The 21,610-nt window shown below is 40.5% G+C and overlaps 1 protein-coding gene across 1 annotated transcript in view; it reads right to left on the reverse strand.

Moving 5' to 3' along the window:
• LOC308300608 (receptor-type tyrosine-protein phosphatase U-like) overlaps positions 1–10,987 on the reverse strand; it is a gene marked incomplete at its 5' end in the record, with an annotated part of 51,543 nt that extends 40,556 nt beyond the window's left edge. The window contains one exon of the mRNA XM_080744479.1: positions 10,868–10,987. Within this exon, the coding sequence (XP_080600605.1) occupies positions 10,868–10,987 (120 nt within the window). The remainder of the gene's footprint in view (positions 1–10,867) is intronic.
• Between the last annotated feature and the right edge of the window lie 10,623 nt (positions 10,988–21,610).

A 21,610-nucleotide genomic window follows, 5' to 3' on the forward strand; every position in this document is an offset into this window, starting at 1 on the left:
AGATATCCGTTTAAAATCAGTCCAATCAACGTCTAGAAATTATCATTATTATTATTTTTTTACGTCTAAGCTGTTTGAAAACATGGAGACTCTGTTATGTCTAATGCTTGGAATAGAGCTTAAATGGGTCACAGAGGAAAATGTGTTATGCCCCTATCATACCGCGGTGTAGTCTTTTTAAGTCATAAAACTACAACATTACGTCATTACTCGCGGTGGATAGTCAGTCAGTTCTAACCAAAATGGCTGTTATCTCAATGCTTTCCTGGCAACATAATCTCTAAACTATCGTCACTGTCGGGCAGAAACCTCGTATCTCCAAGTTTCAAATGTGTACGTCTTTTGCTAAAGCAAAGCCCTGCTTCATCATACAAGACTGTCGCACAAAACTAGTGAAACACACAAGTGTGCTTGTAGATCTGCTGTTTTCACTAGTGTAGTACGTTTTATAGATTTTTTTCCAGGTGATTGTGATGTGACCTTTCGTTTTTCAACACTGACCAGCGCGACCAAAGTGAAGCAATTGAAGTGACTATATAGTAACAAAGAAAATAACCTATGATATTGATCATTGTGAGAACCTGACCAATCAATTTAATCCTTGATTTATATTTCATTGTTGGACAGTGTACATTAGGCATTAGTCTGACCTGCAAAGCTAAGGCAGGCTTTATAAGCAACCTGACATAAGTGTTGCCATGTCTGCTTAGTAAATATAAGCAACTTTGGGCTTGTGTATGCCCGTCCCGCCCTGTCCCGACACTGCTCACTTCACAGCGGGTGTGATTATTATAGTAGTTTTAGTTCCCTGTAAAGTCGCTTGTAAACATTGTTGGTTGCGTTTTTCGGGACTTTGTTTCTAAAGTGGAGTTGCTTATTTTGGTCGTGCAGTGTTGTTTAAGCCAGCGGGTCTCTAATGTTTTCATGTCAAGGACCCCCCCCCATCTGAACATTATGTTATGCTATGAACTGGTGTTAATTTTATGAGCCATTTTTTATTTAGTGTCAGGCTGTTTGTATCACATTAGTTTACAGCAGATTCTTAGCAGATTCTGCAGGCAGGGCACTGGGAGGCCTTCTAGGTAAAACCAAAACCTTGTAGGACATGGGTTATTTTATGTACTCTAAACTTTATCACACATGTGTATGTCGTATTCTAGATTCTGTTGGTTTGGGGCTATGAAAGGTTTCAGTTCTCAGAAGTGTTAGATTTACTGGTAGAATGTGGTCTGGAAGAACCGGACAAGACGGAGCTACTCTTCTTCCCAGCTAAGTCTTGCCCCATGCAAGATCTCACTATTTCCATAGATAATGCATTTGTGACTTCAGTTCCTACTGCTAGAAACCTTGGTGTGGTCCTGGACAGCCAGCTATCATTCAAGGCACACATTGCATCAGTCACCCGGTCATGTAGGTTCACACTCTATAACATCCGTAAAATCAGACCCTTCCTCACCCAGGAGGCAGCCCAGCTCCTCATTCAGACATCTGTCATATCAAAGCTTGATTATTGTAACTCTCTCCTCACTGGTCTCCCGGCATGTGCACTTAAACCTTTCCAACTGATCCAAAATGCCGCGGCACGACTGGTCTTCAACCAGCCTAAGTTCTCACATGTCTCTCCCCTTCTCCGCAGCCTCCACTGGCTCCCGGTTGCGGCCCGCACTGAATACAAAACACTGATGCTGACCTTCAAAGCAGCCAAAGGTATGGCTCCTCCATACCTCCAAAACCTGATCAACCCCTACACCCCCACCCGTTCACTTAGATCAGCCAACACAGGGATGCTGACAGAACCCTCGCTAAAAACTCCAGGGCAAAAATCCACTCGTCCGAGACAGTTTGCCCTCCTGGCCCCCAAGTTGTGGAATAAACTCCCTGTCGCACTTAGAACAACGGACTCACTCGCTAGCTTTCGCAGTGGACTGAAGACTCACCTTTTCAGACTCCACCTAAACCCTTAGCACTACAGAAAAAATCAATGACCATACATGAAGCTAGTTAGCATTTGTTTTTGTTTTTTAGGTTTTTTAGAACTTTGATTATATTGTGTTTTTTCTAGATAGATATCCATTTGCATTTGTTATATTGTTGATGATGTACTGACATATTATCTTGTTGCGACCGTCAGGGAGCAGTTTACTATGAAAACCTCCACCGGCCGTCCGTCCGTCCGTCACACGTCACACCTTTGCCCTGCTCATATCTCCGCATCAGTATGACATCACACCACATGTGTACACAAACCTTTGTGTACGTTGCTGTGGCAACAGTCTGTTGTTGCTGGTTTGTTAGTGTACGTTAGCAACCACCTTAGCATATATGGGCATAAACAGGTGACATCACACTGATGTCAGATACTCAGAGCAGGGATTTCTCCATAATATATGGGCATAAAAGGGATTCTGTTAGGGATCTCCATATATGGGCATAAAAGGGATTCTGTTAGGGATCTCCATATATGGGCATACAAGGGATTCTGTTAGGGATCTCCATATATGGGCATAAAAGGGATTCTGTTAGGGATCTCCATATATGGGCATAAAAGGGATTCTGTTAGGGATCTCCATATATGGGCATAAAAGGGATTCTGTTAGGGATCTCCATATATGGGCATAAAAGGGATTCTGTTAGCTGTTAGTGATCTCCATATATGGGCATAAAAGGGATGCTGTTAGGGATCTCCATATATGGGCATAAAAGGGATTCTGTTAGGGATCTCCATATATGGGCATGAAAGGGATTCTGTTAGGGATCTCCATATATGGGCATAAAAGGGATTGTATCCCAGATGATGCCCTGTTAGGAGATCCACACTAACAGAATCCATATATGGTCCTACCGACAGCTGCTATAAGCCAACCCTGGCGATAAGGTCTGAGTCGAAGAAATGCTTCTTTCCTGGCAAGAATTGCCCCTTTATACTGTAGGGCTCGTTTGTGTATTGTATGACATCACGCCACATCATCGGCTGAGGACTGTGTGATGTCATCATATCTCCATATATGGAGACATAAGTTGCTCATGCCCAAATATGGGCTGGTGAGGTCAGACTTAGTGTGATGCGTAGGTTATCTCCATATATGGAGATTCAACTTCAATGAGTAACCATGGCAAACTGTCAACTGCCCGTGTGTCTTGATAATTGGTAAAACAAACTTTTGGCCTATTTGTGGAGATAAGCGACCAACGGTCGCTTATCTCCCGATTAGGGAGTCTTACTGGTTTATTATTGTGATGTTATCTGCTTATTGTAAGTCGCTTTGGATTAAAAGCGTCTGCTAAATGCCTAAACTGTAAACTGTAAACTGTAAACACTATTTCCAAAGAACAAGAGTTAATGTGTTCAGAAACATAACGCACGCACACGCATGCGCCAGTGTTCACTAGTCCCTCCTTAAAGGGCCTACACCATGCTTTTAAAACTATATTTTTTGTATAAATATATGCTCAAAATTGAGTCTTAGACAGGTTTTAACCCTCAACAAACACTCTGACCATTCTTTTTGTTTGTTCTAGCTCTACTATAATGAGGCTCTCCAGCTGCAATACCAAAACGGCCTCTGTTTGCTCAGGGGCACATATAGTGGGGTTTTTCCAGAAAAAAAAGAAGTTTTTTGAAAAAAAAGGAAGTTTTTTGAAAAAAAAACTTTTTGAAAAAAAAGTTTTTTGAAAAAAAGGTTTTTTGAAAAAAAATTTTGAAAAAAAAATTATTGAAAAAAAAAATGTTTTGAATTTTTTTTTAACTTTTTGACAGTTTTTGAAAAAAAACATTTGAAAAAAAAATTTTTTTTAATTTTTTTTTTTTTTTTTACTCTGAAAAAAAAAAACAGGAAACGCGTGTGACGTCACATGCGTCAACTCTCAGAACAGCACTGTTCTGAGAACCTGTGGAAAGCTTTTCATCTCTGTCTTCCCAAAACCAGAGAAAGACACCATGTACAGAAATAGGACTTTGTGAGGATAGAAGGTGCCAGTGGGACCCCAAAAAAAGGTTTTAAAATTTAAAAAAGTGAAAATTCATGGTGTAGGTCCTTTAACCTTTTAGTTTAGTTTTTTATTTACAACATTGTCTTAAATTGTCTTAAAAATTGTCACCTAGTCGCAGTTTTAGTCATCATAGCTTAGCGTTTATCTAGTTTTTGTTTATTGATGAACTTATTCTAAGTTTTAGTCATCAGCTTAGTTTTTTTTTTTTTTTTTTAGTTTTCGTCTTTCGACTAACATTTTTCGTCTTAGTTGTCGACGAAATGAACACTAGTTGTGTACATGTAGTGAGTATGGAAGGTGTTGGTTTGAACAATGAGTATGAATGATGCATGTGGACAATTGAGTATAAATGCATATGGGCAGTTGTTGATGGAAATGAGATAGCATTGTTGTTAGATGTCATGGGTTATTGTCATGTTTTAATATAGGACAGTGTTGTTGCAACATAACAAATAAGAAAGGAAATAATACTAAAATGAAATTATATCCAGAATGACAGTATAGACTAGACTAGAGGGTATGCATGTCCACTGGGACCCGCCCCCCTAATCTAGACTGAGTGGCAAAACATTGAGCAGCTTGGAGCAGTGGAGTTTGGAAGTGCTAGTTGCAAATCACTCAACGGCCCTGCATACCACCTGTTTCTAATTTGCACATAATGCAGGAGGCAGCAGGATGTTCTGTTGTTGAAAACGAGCGCTTCCAAACTCTGATACTTGGAAAAATAAAAACCTGCACAGAATGTCTTGACAGAAAGTAGCCTATGGTGGATTATTATGAAACAAAAACTTGGCTGATAGAAAGAGGAAAATTCAAGCTTTCAGTACAGCCGCAATGTTGGTGAGTTAACTTTGTTTAATACAATCAGATAAGACTTTTCTGTTTGGATGTATGGCCTGTCAATGGCAGAAATTTGTTTTTTTGACACTCAGTAGAAGTTCCCACGTAACTTCCAGCAACAGTGATGTCACGTGCATACCCTCTATTATATGTCAGTACCTGTAAGTGTTATTGTTTGGATATATCTCAGTTTGCATAGTTCCTAGAGCACCAGATTATGATTCTATTAAAAATAGTTGGTTGTCACTTTAAGTCACCTGCTTGTCTGTTCTTCAAAGGTTTGAAACCAGAGGCTAAGCTCACCTAAATGGAGGTCATACAGTAATAAACCAGAGGCTAAGCTCACCTAAATGGAGGTCATACAGTAATAAACCAGAGGCTAAGCTCACCTAAATGGAGGTCATACAGTAATAAACCAGAGGCTAAGCTCACCTAAATGGAGGTCATACAGTAATAAACCAGAGGCTAAGCTCACCTAAATGGAGGTCATACAGTAATAAACCAGAGGCTAAGCTCACCTAAATGGAGGTCATACAGTAATAAACCAGAGGCTAAGCTCACCTAAATGGAGGTCATACAGTAATAAACCAGAGGCTAAGCTCACCTAAATGGAGGTCATACAGTAATAAACCAGAGGCTAAGCTCACCTAAATGGAGGTCATACAGTAATAAACCAGAGGCTAAGCTCACCTAAATGGAGGTCATACAGTAATAAACCAGAGGCTAAGCTCACCTAAATGGAGGTCATACAGTAATAAACCAGAGGCTAAGCTCACCTAAATGGAGGTCATACAGTAATAAACCAGAGGCTAAGCTCACCTAAATGGAGGTCATACAGTAATAAACAGTGACCTTGAATCAAGAGCTTTAGTAGAATTCAACCTGCTTTGAGGAAACTAGTTATACTGATGACATGTATTTCACCTGGATGAAATAACACAGTGATGCAGTAACGTAGGCTACAATATAGGATCAGTTTGCAGGTTCACTCAAAAAGGTTAACAGGAACATACTGTATATCATTAAAAAGCCTTTATTAGATGATGGATGGATACATAATTCAAAAGAATGCCCATAGAGGAGAACAATACATTATGAGAAATAAGTAGTCAATACAGAATTCATATCAAGTGAAGAATTAACCCTACTTATGATAGAAACAAATGAAAAGAGGAACAAGTTAATGACATTAAAATGAAACCAATGTTTTCACTGAGGCCTGGATAGTCGAAGACATCAGTCCAGTGAATGTTGAACTCTTTGGTACATTTGTAGACGGGGTCACTGCCTCTTGTTAGGGGGTCAAATGAGTTCAGTTCCTTTGATCATTGAATATAATAAATTGTCTTGCCATAAGGGCAATCATGATTACATGTCATGATGGCATATGTATGCTCTGCAAGATGATGTGGACATCATTTAATGCAGCCCATATAGAATATACTTTTAAATTACAGGTTAAATGATATATATTAAATATAGTTTGATTCAGACATGCTCCCAACACACCAGAAAGTTAAAAAATAAAAATAAAAGGTTAAAGCTCTATATTGGGATAGTTTTCTTTGCTACAGTACAGAGCAGGGGTCTACGATGTTCTTTGGGTGAAGGACCCCCTTAACGGGGAGAGAGATGAAGCAGGGACCCCCACTACACACTGAAATCGTGTTGCCGATTAAACCTTTCCATAGATATTTCATAGATGGCTTCATACACTTGTTTGACAGCACTATGATCAGTGTTCAGTTGTTTGTTCACACATGACCTTTCCTATTAATATGTTGGATTCTGGTTCATTTGTATGTTCACACATTTAACCATTTGAACCCTCAATACTTGGTGAACTTGACCTTTGGCCCTGTACTTGGTCTGGTCTTTTTTTTTCCCTCTCCCCGTCTCTCAAGCCCTTTAGGAAATGTTCTTGTGGGATACCAATTCTATCCAATCAGGAGAGAGACCCCCCCCCCCCCCCCCCCCCCCGTTCCGATTTCACTTGTTTATCTTTTAGTAATTCTCTGAATGAAATTGGTATAATGTATTTAGTGTAAAAGGTGAGCAAACTTTTACTGAACAAACACTCTATAGCAGGGCTAGGCAACCTTTAGGCACGGGTGCCAACATTGGCACAGTGGAGGGTAATCACTGGCACACTGACTGTCATAAGTGTGAGAGAGAGGATTTTTGTTTTAAAATAAAATATTTAAAAATATATATATCCCCCACATCTGTATGCAAATTCTACTTTTATTCAAACTCTCAACTCTGACTTGTTAGGAAGTCTGGGAGTCTCAGTCTACTATGTCCTGATGTGAATATTTCAAAAGAATATAAACTGGCCCAATTAAGAGCCTGCGTTTCTTTGATTTACACCCAGCTTCCCCGGAAACGTTAATATTAAGTATATATATATATATATATATATATATATATATATATATATATATATATATATGTTACGTTCCACGTACTGTAGGTTGTCTGGGATTTTTGTGTCTTCCTCCCCTCCTGTTTCTCCTTCTCATACTCTCAGGTCTGATCAGCTGTCAATCAAACCATTACCTGGCCCCACCCTCATCCAATCACCACCACCTGCTGTCTATAAAAGGCTGAGCTCCACTTCAGCTCAGTCTCTCCAAACCAGTCCCCTGTTTTGTATATGCTGCTGCCTTGGGACAGGGAAAGACAGAGGCCTCTATACACATAGCCTGGCGGGGCCCGACGTTATCTGTGTTCATTCCTTCCACAGTATAACGTCTGGACTTCCGTTGATTGGCAGCGAGTATACCGATTATTCTGTGATTTGGGCCAATCAGTGACTGCTTCCGCACTATGCTTCCGCACAACAAACGTAGTCTTCCTGACAACAAGTGAAAAGATTTCCCTGATTGGTCCATGTGTAGACGGTGACGTAGATGCATGCTGCAAGCTGCAGCATTTTCAAAACAACAATGGCTGCCCTCGCGATGCAAAAAGTGTAACAGTTAACGCTCTAACCATAAAACAACCAATAAGTGCAGTTATTTCAGAGTTGGAATCAATTACAACAATTAAAAAGCAACACGGAGGATGCGCTAGTGGAGTTTATCGGCCGAAAAGACGTGTTTGTTTGCCGTTCTTCCGACTGGCTGAGAGATGGTGATTGGTTAGAGGAGTCTGTCTGTCAAGGCAAGTACTCCCGCCCACTTTTCAAGCTGCCAATAGGCTAAAGGCCAGACGTTATACTGTGGAAGGAATGAACACAGATAACGTCGGGCCCCGCCAGGCTACTATACACAGGCACCACGTATAGGTAGAACTTTGTTAAGCACACTAGGTAAGGGGTTGTTGCCACTCAGGTATTTTTGAACTTGTTTTTGGTTGAGTAGTTGGGTAGGCAGGCTTTTGTTTTACTAGACTAATTAATTGATAGTTAGATAGTTAGCTTGTCTTTGTTTCACTTAGCTGCTTCGTTTGTTGTTTTGGCAACACCCGTGTTCCTAGGTAGTGGCTTATGTTTTCTCTCTTGTATGCTTGTGCATACTTTAAAATGTAAATATGTAAATACTAACTTGACATTCATTTGAAGAGTAAACACACTCAGCACTTTGTCACTAAAACTGTGTTTGGCTCCTTTATTTGCTCCTCCAATGCTCAGCATCCCTGTGTTTTAATATGTTACAACCTTAAACCTTCTAGACCTAAAAGGGTTTCGTAACAATATATATATAAAATAAATACGTAATAGATATGAGCAAAACACACACACACACACGCACACGCACGCGCACACGCACACACACACAGTCAAGTGTAGAGCTGCATGGCTTTGCAGAACCAATCAAAAGGTAGAGGGTGGTCCTTCACATTGGGGTGGTGATATGATTGGTTATTACAGCAGTGGGCGTAGCTTTGTGTTGGCGCTGGTGTTCTTGCCACTATCTTGCATTCAGAAGTGTCCAGACGTATTGCTAGGCAGACATCTCTGATGGTCTGGCAACAACAGGCTATACCCAGGTGGATACTGAATAAACATGAGCTGGCCAATCAAAGGCAGGTGTGTGTTTCCCACTGGAGACATCTGGCCCAGGGGTGATGAAACAGTGAGTCAACAGGTGCAACGTACTCTGAAGATAATTAATGTTCAGGTCCACTGACACCAAGACTCTAACCCTGAAACTTAAACATGCTATTGTACACGAATGAATTAACATGGACACAGGGGAGCCATGTTTACACACTGTAGCTTGGTCTATTCATGAGTTGCATTCGTAGTCCTACACCAGCCATTTTGAGGACCAACACAGGTGTTCTGATTGGCGTGCAACATTAGTTCTAAGCCAATCAGACAAATTGAACACCTGTGTTGGTCCTCAATTGACTGAATTCATGTTACCCAACTTCCTGGTGCTGAGTTCACGGTTGAAGGGGAAAACCCTACTAAAAGCCCTTAAGAGTTAACACAGAAATCACAAATTTAATGCAATTTCTGAAAAGTAATTTATATAATACGGCTAGCATGATCAAGAACACAAGATAGTAAAAGGCACAAAGCATTATAATTTACTTTACCGTTCGAAATAATGATTTGTTGGCTTTAAGTCCAGCAATTTCTATGTTAGTTTACCCTTCAAAGCTGACGTCAGCACCAGGAAGTTGCTGAGAAATTTGCTGAGTGCGAGTGCGTGGACGGGCCGTGAATAGGGTCTATATGGTCGGTTGAGGACAAATGCAACCCAACTCATAGAGACAGGGATGGGCAACCATAGATCAAAATGGTTGTTAATACAAAATACTCCAAATGTAGATAATTCAAAATAAACTACAGTATTATAATGGAATGGAAGAATATGTCTGATGGATCCTGTTTGGTTAATATTATTAATATAATATTAATATAGTAGTGTGTACCAATTTGAGTATAATATTCAAATATAATTCTTTAATTGTGCTGTTTGCCACTCACTTGTTCCAAAACAAACCCTGTTACAGCCTTGACACTGTACAAGGGCCTGATATTTAACTGGCAAACCATCTTTAAGTAAACAATCTTTAGCCTTATGGAGTGACGGCAGGAAGCTGTCAACAACAAGATTGCACCATGTCAACAACTCTGTTGTGTTCTGACCACTGATAAAGGTCAGGTCAGCCGATGAGGTGACCACGGTCACAATATTACATACTGTTTCACAGTAACTATATAAAATCACGTCAACTGTCTATTAGCCAGAGACGGCACTATGGGTGATGTTGCTGTACTGTACATTGAACTCTGAACTATTCTTTCAATACAACAAACAGAGAACAGACTTTTGCACTGGTGTGGCCTCCTTTATTGTGTGGGACTCTGACTAACTGTGATTTTACTCTGTGGGTAGAAGCTGAGTCTTCTTGTGAAAGGATAACTTTATAAAGGAATTACAAATATGGGAATGAATCCAAAAACCCATCAATGTCATTATGACTTTTCATAAGAACAACATGTTATTTTTGACGAAGCTTCAAGCCTTCACATGAGGAAACATGTGGACACCGCAACTACCCCTCTCTACACATACACACTGATTACAACGCTAAAGCCCTTTGCACACAGGCGCGTTTAACCGCACGGATAAAACGGACATATAATTTTTTGAAAAGAAAACAATGATTCTCTATGACCTCATGCACACCGGCTCCGAATTAGCCGTGCGACGAGTGGCTGCCGCCGTGCGTTTTTTTCTCGATCGAACCCAGATCGATTCGTGCGTCTTGTCGCATGCGGTAAAAAACTCATCACTCCTTTTATGACTCCTTTTTGGATCCGCAGCGCCGATTCTGCACAGCATTGCACACCAAATCCAATGCGTTTTATTCATGCCGTAAACGAGAAAAAAAACGCAACTGTCCTGTGTGCAAAGGGCTTTACTCATGGACCTCATGACAAATGAAACGTAATAGACACGTTGTCTTGCCTTGCGCTACACACAGCATGCCAAAGCAGACCTCCTTGACCGCTAACAGCCCGTATTTTAATAGTCCTCCTGTCACCAGTCACTCAGTCACCCAACACAAAGTCCACCTGAGATATTCCTGGGATTGAGGTGGACAGCTCTCTTGCTTCCTCTGGGCCCAGAGGCTGGGATGCCTCAGTGTTTGGGTTACATGGCGTGGAGGGGCTCTCTGTCTCCACCTGCTTCATTTCCTTTCAAATGGGTCAAACGGCCACACCGGTGCCTCCAAGGGAAACTCATTACATCAGTACTTTTAGGATGCCATAGTCGCGGGAAGTCATTTAAAGCAGGAGGGGCTGTCGCTCACCGAAAAGTATCGGTTTCATGCGGTTTTGTTCGTGCTTTATTTGGGTTTCCGCAGTTTATTTTTTAGCTAAATGTAACACAATCGGGAACTGCACACTACACTTTCCCTTGCCTCAGTCTCCACACATGCTGTGGACAGTGTGGAGGCAAAGAAAAAGGTGCCACTGATCTGATGGCAGCCAGCAGGATATTTTTGCGAGCGTAGGTCGCAGTTAATTATGGAAACCGGCACATCTTGTCCACGTATATCTGTCACGCCTGACACTGTGGTATCATGGCACCTCATCCTTAAGTGAATGATGCCACCAAACTCAGTTTTGTAGTTGACAATGATGACATCGTTTGCCTCCCTGTATTTTATATAGAGTACTAGCATTTTGTGCACTGTAATGTCTGTGCTCTCATCTCTCTCTCTCGGTCGTCCTCAGACATCTAATATCAAGGTATGCCATGGGGCTTGCTTCTTAAATATTGCACATAGTCTCTAAATATTGCACATAGTCTCATTCTGTACAACTTTATTGATTGAGTTCACAAACTCAAATGCATAATTTTTGCTCCGCCTGTGTTCTGGGATACTCACATATTTTGCCATATGATCATGATGCGTTCATTTCTATTCCAAGCAGTACATTGTCAATGAGCACTTGAACCTGCTGGCTGTCAGATTTGTTATTTAGCGACATCCTTTCGCGTCGTCGTTCTTCATTCTGCAGCAGCAACGCATCGATGCCGACTCTCTGTGTGCGTAGGATTCCGGCAGCATTCTGGTGCGTCTTGTGCTGGAGGTGGCGCTTCGGATCGTCTAATCTCCACTCATCCCACTTTTTCCCTTCCGAAAAGTCACTGGAAACCTTTAGCTTCGCAACATGTTTTGCATACAACGTCTCTCTCATCCGAAAAAGAACAAATATCTCCTAGTATCACATGTTGACCGTACATTTGGGAAAACTCTGACAGGCATTCCGTCCTGAACGAGAGCAGTTTCTTCTTTGCTTTGGCTTGGCCAGTGCCGTCTGTACCGAATGTCGCAGTTTACCATGAGCAACGTCACAGCTTGTCTCCGTGTAGACGTGTATACTGTACATACAGTCTATGGGCAAACCCATAGACCGTAAAACTGTGTCATCATCATGATGTCACTGTGATGTCAGGGGAACCACTCTACCAGAATGGGTTTGCCGCTCTGACATCACGCTCTGGCTTCACTGTGATGTCACACTAACAGAATCCCCTTTATGCCCATATATGGAGTTCCCTGATGTCATCAATATTGATGCCCTGTTAGAGAGATCACGGCAATTCAAGACGGTAGTTTCTATTACTTTTGTTTTAGATTGTAACTGCTATACTTAATATCTGTTTTAGTCTCTTGACTATTACAATGTTTTTGTATTCTGTCTTCTGATGTATATGTTAATATTGCTCTATATATTATGTATGTGTATATTGCTGTTGATTATTGTATTTTATCTTTATCTTTATTGCAAATGAGGGCCTGGATGGATGGATGGATGGATGGATGGATGGATGGAGGAATGAATGAACTTTTACTTCAATACATTTAAAATAAGACAATATTGTTTTATTCAACTTGATTATCATTGGACACCTCTTTACTCAATTCAAATCAGAATGAAATTGCAAGTCACACGTCATGATATTGGATTATCCACAGATTCCACACTGTTCATATTCACAATAGGCACTCTCATCAAAATGGCTGCTGTTCATTGTTGTATGCTGATGTATGAAATAGGTTCAAAGTTGTTAAACTGATTTCTCATTTGTAGCCAATCCCGAGAATACTCGTGAAAAATACTCGAGTATTTAGAGTGCCGATCCCGAGTATACTCGCGAAAAGTACTGTATATAGAGTAACGCTGGCGTTCTTACCCTGGGGTCCGTTGGAAACGATTGGCACGATTGGACTCGCCGATTCATCATCATCACGGATGCACGTGCACAAAATAGTAATCCCTTAACATGGAGGCCGACGGACGATCTCATCTTTAATGTCCATTATCTCCAAACAACACTTTTAAAGCCAAGGATGGCATTAGATTCTCGCAAAAAAAACACATGTTGAAAGGCAACGGTCGGCCATTACACAACCGCATGTTGTTGACGATCGCTTCCGGTGAATGACGTCATGACGTCAAACCGGAAGTGTTTACGCAATGGCCTTCTGGCCTTCAAAATAAGAGAACGGTCGCGGATGAAGGCTGCGAGAGGCACGCTGGACATTTTAACCTGTTAATTTCTGGAGCACTAAATGGGTTAAGCAATTTTGCAATATCCTCTTAATATCCGCTCAAGGACCCCTGGACTTTTGAGAAGAAGAAGAAGAAAAAAAAAAGTCTTCCAAGCCTATGAATAATGTGATTTTAACTTCACAGTTTTAAGCGCTGCATTTCTAAAATGCCCTTTGACATTAACACTCTAATAAAGAGCCCGGTTTTTTTAAGCAAATGAATGATGACAGGTGGATGATGTCAACATGACAATTCTTCTCACCGTCTCTAATTGTCTTTAGTGCTTTGAAAAGTTCAAAGCCATCACTTAGGAAAAAAATTAAAGTGAAGAAGGTAAGAAAGTAGACAAAAGTTCAGAGATGGCCATGGAAATAATAACAATAATTGCACTTGACTTTTAAAGCAATTTTGGAAAAGGGGTTATAAATCTACGCATTCCCTCTCAACTTTCGTACTTACTATCTAAAATAAAAATAAAAAATAAAGTTCAAATTGATGAGGACTAACCACTCTCCCTCACAGCATGTTCTCCATCATGTCTACTGGACTAGTATACATTTAGTATTTTATTCATGGCAATATTATTGACCATTACTTTTGTATGTCTGTGGCAAAAATATATTTTGAGGAAAATGTCCATCACAAGCCCAAGGGTTGATGACCCCTGATCAATGCTGTAGGCCTAAGTTTGATTTGTGCAGGGCTGAGATTCGTTTGACTTCAGGTAGTCTACATTTCAAATTAATCCTTCACCATTTTAATTCAATTTCAATGGACTAATTCTTGTTTTATTTGATGGCCAACCTGCCCTAGCATTTGGCCTTTGCGCCCTCAACAAATTGACAACACCGAAGGCCAAATGGCCGTGCCCCTAAAACGATGACATTCTAGGCCTGTCAGTGACAGATTTTTTCGTGATGTGGGTTGAGTTAAGAGTCATCGCAGCTTGCAGCTTAAATATTATTTTTCTTATCTTATTTTCCTTGCGGTTACGTTTTTTGTTTTTCAAATACAGTTGTTGTTAGATAGATAGTCCACCCCCCCCCCCCCCCCCCCCCCCACACACACACACACTTGTAAAGCGACATGGGGTATTATTATTATTATTATTATTATTATTATTGTTTTAGAGGTGTGAGGTGAAAACCAGAGAGAAGCTTCAACTCACTACAGTAGCCCCCAACGACCCTTAGGGTGATGTCATCTGTAGCTCCCCACACACACACACACACACACACACACACACACACACACACACACACACACACACACACACACACACACACACACACACACACACACACACACACGCAGTGTTGTTTTTAATTAATTCAGACCTTATAGATAAGATTGAAACGTGACAATAACACCAATTAATTATTACATGGATCAACTCTCTAATGTAATGATGAGATTGAGACACACACACACACACACACGCACGCACGCACGCACGCACGCACGCACGCACGCACGCACGCGCGTGTGCATACACACACACCCACAGTGTTGTTTTGAATTAATTCAGACCGTAGTAATAAAAAAATACAATAACACCAATTAAAGATAACATGGGTCAATGCGTTGCTAAATCATCCATTGTAATTTAATTTGTTTATTTAACAAGATTGACACACACACACACACACACACACACACACACACACACACACACACACACACACACACACACACACACGTATGTTTTACACACACAGCAACGACATTACGTAATGCCATAAGGTGGCACGGGGGATGGCACAGCAATGTGTGTATAAAACTAACCGACTGGGCAAAGGATTCCGAGAGGGTGGGGGTCAGACAGAGGAGGACAGGAGAGTCATGGGGGCTTCTCTAGACGCACGCCTGCTTTCATACCTGAACCTGACTGTGTTGTTGTTCTCTTCATGCTCTGCTTTGTCTTCCTCCTCTTCCTCCTCTTCTTGTGAGTTGAAGGTACCGTTTCATCTCAACAGATTACACCAGGCTGGAGACGTTGTTCTGGGTGGTTTGTTTCCCATGCACAAATATAGCCTCTACCCCGATGTGTGGTTCGACACCGAGATAATGGACCTCTATTGCTACGCGTGAGTAACACACATGTGACCAGTGCTGGTGAAAACGTCCAAATGTCTGCGATTTTCAAACAGTAGAAAAGTGAGAAAAGTCAATTTCGTTTTTTTTATATTTCGTTTTTTTCCCATATCACACAGTTCGAATGTTGAACAAGGGTTTCATGTCAAAAGATAGTTGTTTTAAGGTAAGGAAATGGCTATTTTTATATAGACTAGGCTGCTTTTGGAAGGAATTGTACGTGTTTTTTGGGGGAGGAGAGTTTGCGCTCTGAGAACTCATTGTCTCGAATTTCACACATTGAGCACCCCCCTAAACAGCATGGTGCATCTGGTTGTAGTGTGTAAACACACTCAGTGAGTGACTAACTTCATCTCGCTAATGTTATCTGTTTGCAGAAGACAATATTCTGGTGGACATCTGGGCAGCACTAACAATAATTACCTGTCATAAAGCATTCACAACCATTTATAAGCAGTTTGCAGATGAGTAATAATCATGAACAAACTGTTTGATGACATTCATACATGTTTACTTAAACATTTATAACTCTGGTTAAACATAATGCATACACTATTAGTAAGTAGAAAACTGTTCATGGATAAGCCATACATTTGTAAATGATTATTAAAGTGATCCCTGACTAATAAAACAAATATGCCTTAATACATTATAATTGTCCTCTATAATTACAATGTAAAATTAAAAACACCTTAAATATTTTATTTCTTCTAGAAATAGCTAATCTTTCACTCAATGGGGGAAATGCCTGTCGCAAGTTGATGATGTCATAAATGTAATTTGTGATCTATCCCTATGGAATTTATGGAATGCATGTGCAAATAAAAACAAACGTAATACTTCCTATGGTTAATATGAGCATCAAATCAATATTTCAAATGTGTTTGTGGTTTATTTTGCACATGCATGCCATAAACTAGACCACACATAACATTTATGAAATCATCAACTTGCGACAGGCATTTCCCCTATTGACTGAAAGATTAGCTATTTCTAGAAGAAATAAAATATTTGAGATGTTTTAAATTTTACATTGTAGTTACAGAGGACAATTATAATGTATTAAGGCATATTTGTCGTATTAGCCAGGGATCACTTTAAATCATTTGTGACTGTGTAGCTTATTATATATAAGATATCTATGATGACACATTAACATAATAAATGTGTAATAACGTTGCAGAACATTTAAGAATAATCTAACATGATTTAAAACTCATTACAACATTATTTATTCTAGATTTTATTCATCAAGGAATAATGCCATTTGATGTATATCATTCTTATTTTTTTCTTTTTCTTTTTTAAGTGGTATATACGGTATATATTGAGTTTTTTCGTGATTTATAGGAACTCCTGAATATCAAAGGACGTTTAGTAAACCATTATGCTTAATAAAACATCCCTAAAATATGTAGCGCATAAACCTTTGGTAGAAAGGTGAGGACAATTCATTATTTACGACTGTCTGTTAATGTGAACTTTCTACTTACTGGTTACCTAATACCTGGCTTTCATGAGTGCAGACACAAAACAATCACTAGAATGATCTCATGTTTAGCAATTGATTGTAAGACATTTACACAAACCATTTGCAGACGTTATTGTGCGCCTTGTTCTGAAGCAATGACTTTTCATGTTTATTTCATGTACAATTAATTGTTTAAGGAGGATCAAAAGATAAGAACAGGTTCATGTGTATTTCATTTGTCTTTTCTGAAATAGTCACTGTGTTCCATTCCTTCAAGAGACAACACATACCGAGCTGTCTGTTAATGTGAACTGGTGTGACGCACCCAGGGGCGTCACACCAAATTCTGGGCCCTGGGTACAAGGATTCACTGTGGGCCCCCCATGAATGCTAACTATTGAAAAATAGCAGATATACAAGCTCACAGCGCGCTGCAAGCTTGTAGATCTGCTATTTTTGAAAAATCGTGAAAATGTGTGCCAAGAAACCTGTGTTTCCATGTCAGTGATGCTCAAACTTTTTCATGTGAAGGACCCCCCCATCTCAAAATATTTAGTTCCAGGGACCCCCCAGCAGCAAAATTTGAGTTACAAATGTTCACTTAAAAAATACATATATTCAAAGATTTGCGCACATTTTCAAGACTTTTCAAAAATAGCAGATCTACAAGCTTGCAGCGCGGCACTTGGTGCCGCGCTGTGAGCTTGTATATCTGCTATTTTTCAATAGCTAAAGTTACTAGGGCCCCTCCACCTTGAGCCCTGGTAACTCAGTCCCACTTTCCTACCCCTTGTGACGCCCCTGACCGCACCACAAGGGGCACTCAAGGCAGAGCTACTGTATTCTGTCAATAATAGAGGAAGACATAACATTTTGTATTGTAGTGCGATGCAGACAGACATGTGTCTCATTCATGTTTTGTGTTTAAACTGTCTTGTTGCAGGTGAGGTAACATACTATTGGTAATATTACACACATGAAGCAGCATTTGATATGATCACGTGATATTTTGATGGTGGTAAAGTTGTCTGTTTGTGTGTAGTAATGTCCTCCATGCTTAGCAATTTAGCTTAGCCGCTAAAGCTAACTTGTACTGAGCGGTAGTGACTGCAGAGGAAGCTGCTACTGATTCTGGGTTGTGATGAATGAAATCATTCTAACCCCACTGTAATAGTAATGCTATTTTGGAAACAACTGGATACTTGGGTGTCGTGTTATATAGTCTCAAATTAATTAGTTTGAATATGAGGTTATTTCTGTTATGTATTGTTCAGTTTTATGTCCAGTCTAGTTACAGTATCTTAGCACTAGAGGAAGTCATTGCATCCTGTATCCTGCAGTTTGATGCAGAATGGACATAAATGTGTCCATTCTGCATCCTGTATCCTGCAGTTTGATGCAGAATGGACATAAATGTGTCCATTCTGCATCCTGTATCCTGCAGTTTGATGCAGAATGGACATAAATGTGTCCATTCTGCATCCTGTATCCTGCAGTTTGATGCAGAATGGACATAAATGTGTCCAATCTGCATCCTGATGCAGAATGGACATAAATGTGTCCAATCTGCATCCTGTATCCTGCAGTTTGATGCAGAATGGACATAAATGTGTCCAATCTGCATCCTGTATCCTGCAGTTTGATGCAGAATAGACATAAATGTGTCCAATTTATGTTTATGTCTTTAGACTGTCATGTTGCAGTTGCTGAATGCCTATTCTAAAACGGCTAGTTCCATTTCTTGATTTTGATTGGCTGGTTGCTGTGGTATATGAGACTATAACCCACACCTTGAATCAGTTTATATCAAACCCAGGTGTGTTATTTCTTTCCACAGTGTTTGTTCCACAGTGCACCAATTATCTGCACCTGTGTTGTTTCTGCAGCCTGGCCGGGAACTACTTTCTTGTAGCTGGGGACTAGTTCTTGCAGAGCAGACCTTGTAGTGAATTATTAGTGAAATAGAACAGTTTTAATTGGTACATGTCTAGATTTTTCATGTTGCCATATATACAGTAACTGTTTTAGAAAAGCAATAAGCCACAAGAGGCCAGTGGTTATCTGGTATTTTACACCGGCTGAGAGGGTTGGAGACACTCGGCTACGTCTCATGTCTCCCTACGCCTCTCAGCCGGTGTAAAATACCAGATAACCACTGGCCTCTTGTGGCTTATTGCTTCAGTAAAATACTAAACTCATATCACACTTATATGGACTCATTGCAACAAGCATTAGTCTTGGATTCTTTGTTTAAATGTCTGTGTGTGTGTGTGTGTGTGTGTGTGTGTGTGTGTGTGTGTGTGTGTGTGTGTGTGTGTGTGTGTGTGTGTGTTTGCGTGTGTGTGTGTGCGCGCGGGCGCGCGTGTGTGCGCGTGTAAGTACAAAGTCCACATTAACAGACAGTCGTAAATAATGAATTTTCTTCACTTTAAATTAGGGCATTTGATAACATCTACCAATGATTCATAGTAGTGATGCGCGGGTCAGGTTTTTTTCATAACCCGCACGACCCACAGCCCGCACGAAACGTAACCCGCCCGCGCCCGCCCCGCAGAACAATATACAAATCAACGAATCCGCCCGCCCCGCAACCCGCATTTAAAAAAAAGATGGTATATCATCTCCAGAATAGCTCATCTGTATACGGCTCTTCTAAGTACCCAACGTCGCTTTACAGAAAGGTTTACAGTAGCACAATATTGTCATGGGCTAAATAAACAAACGTGTTGTTCAAATTGGGGTTTAGCCTAAAAGACATTCATTCAAAGACGTTCATTCTCTCTGGGGCATCGTCGGGGAAGAATGGCGTTTCAGGTTTTATGTCAATCATATTTATACAGCGCAGACAGCAAAAGACGGACAATATTACATTCTGTTGGTTATTGATTCACCAGATTGGAGAGATGGGATCATGGGAGCGACTCGAGGTGGGCGCATGGTGATTTTCCGATGGCCTTAAAGTCCGAGTGACTTAAAGTCCGAAAGGCTGTTCAATTTAGTAGCCTATATGAGAGCGGAGACACACAGGAGGAGGAGAGAAAGAGGAGGAGAGGCGGCTGACTTTGGATGCGCAGCATGTGATGTTTAAGATGTTAAACTTGGTCTCACACATCACACATAGGCCTATGAGTGATTACTTTGTTTGATTTGAAAGCATGATGGATAATAAAGACCTGGATGTTACCTCTTATTGTGTGATCCAGGATGGATGCAGTCAATTTGAAGAAATAATAATCCAGCATGGACAATAAGAAAGCACTGGCCTACGTTTTCATTCACTTCTTGGCTGAAAATCTATTCTATATAGCCTATATGTCATTTTATAACCTAGTTTAAACTAAGGGAGGCGGGAGCTGCTCGACTCTTTTCAGACGAGCGCTGACACAATTGAGTGCGAGAGCTTAATTGAAATGACCTACATAATATATGCGCAGTGAACTGGAATTATATAATTAATTATTTGGGAGCAGGTGTGTAAAGATTCTAATCTATAAACATCTCAAATAGCTTTTATACTTTTTTTAATTCTCAAGGCGAGCGTGGTTGGTTCATTCAGTCAAAAAATCCGTCTCACTTGCGAAAGTTGTGTTTCAAATCGTATCCGTTGACTGGCTGGTTATAGTCTATAACTTACCCGACACAAAGTATTTAGCTATAAACGGACTTGTGTGGATGACAGAGACACATACGGTAAGTGAAATCCTGCTGAATTGTTTGTGCATTCTTCTGCTGTGCTCACGTTGTGTCAAATGTTGGCAAAATGCGGTTCGTGGGCCCAACAGGAGCGGAATTGGGACGGTCCTCGCACCAAGGAGCGGAGGAGAAACCTCGCTCCTCTCTGGCGCATTTTAAAACATGCTCGCTCGCTCGCTCATGCTCGTATTCAAACATTATATTCTTATTCTTATAGGACTACTCTTATTAAGAATAAAAGGCAAATAAGAACAGGTGATTATTCTTATTTATTTTTTGCACATGAGAGTGGTGATAACCCGCCCGCCCGCCGCCCGCCAATATTGAGTCTCAAACCTTGACCCACCCACCCGCACGCGGGCGGGTTGGCGGGCGGGTGGGGGCACCGGGTCGGCCCGCGCATCACTAATTCATAGCTATTTTAGAAATGATTTACAAAGCACATGTTAAACATGAACAAACATGGAGGCCACATTAACAGCGCGCGCGTGCGTGCGTGCGTGCGTGCGTGCGTGCGTGCGTGTGTGTTTGCGTGTGTGTGTGTGTGTCTGCGTGCGAGCGCGCGTGTGTGTGTGTGCGCGTGTGCGTGCGTGCACAGTTTTTTTTTCTTTTTTTAATTCCTTGTTTTATCCCGTTATATTCCATACCATTATTTCTGTCACTTTATGATGTCAAAGGATAGATCCCAAATTGTGTAGAAGTTTTACTGATCATTGTTTAACATGAAATAATGATGAAATGTCTACTTCAAGCACACAATAACATCTGAAAATGGTTTATATATCCCTTACAAATGTCTAACAAATCATTTATTAAACATCAATGATAATTCTAGTAATTCTGTTGTGTCAGCATTCATGATGTAGTTTGGAACAGGTAAGTAAGTCCACATTAACAGACAGTCGTAAATAATGAATTTTCTTCACTTTAAATTAGGGCATTTGATAACATCTACCAATGATTCATAGCTATTTTAGAAATGATTTACAAAG

Source organism: Nannobrachium achirus (assembly GCF_963921795.1).
Source record: "Nannobrachium achirus genome assembly, chromosome: 2".
NCBI classification, from domain to species: Eukaryota; Metazoa; Chordata; class Actinopteri; order Myctophiformes; family Myctophidae; genus Nannobrachium; species Nannobrachium achirus.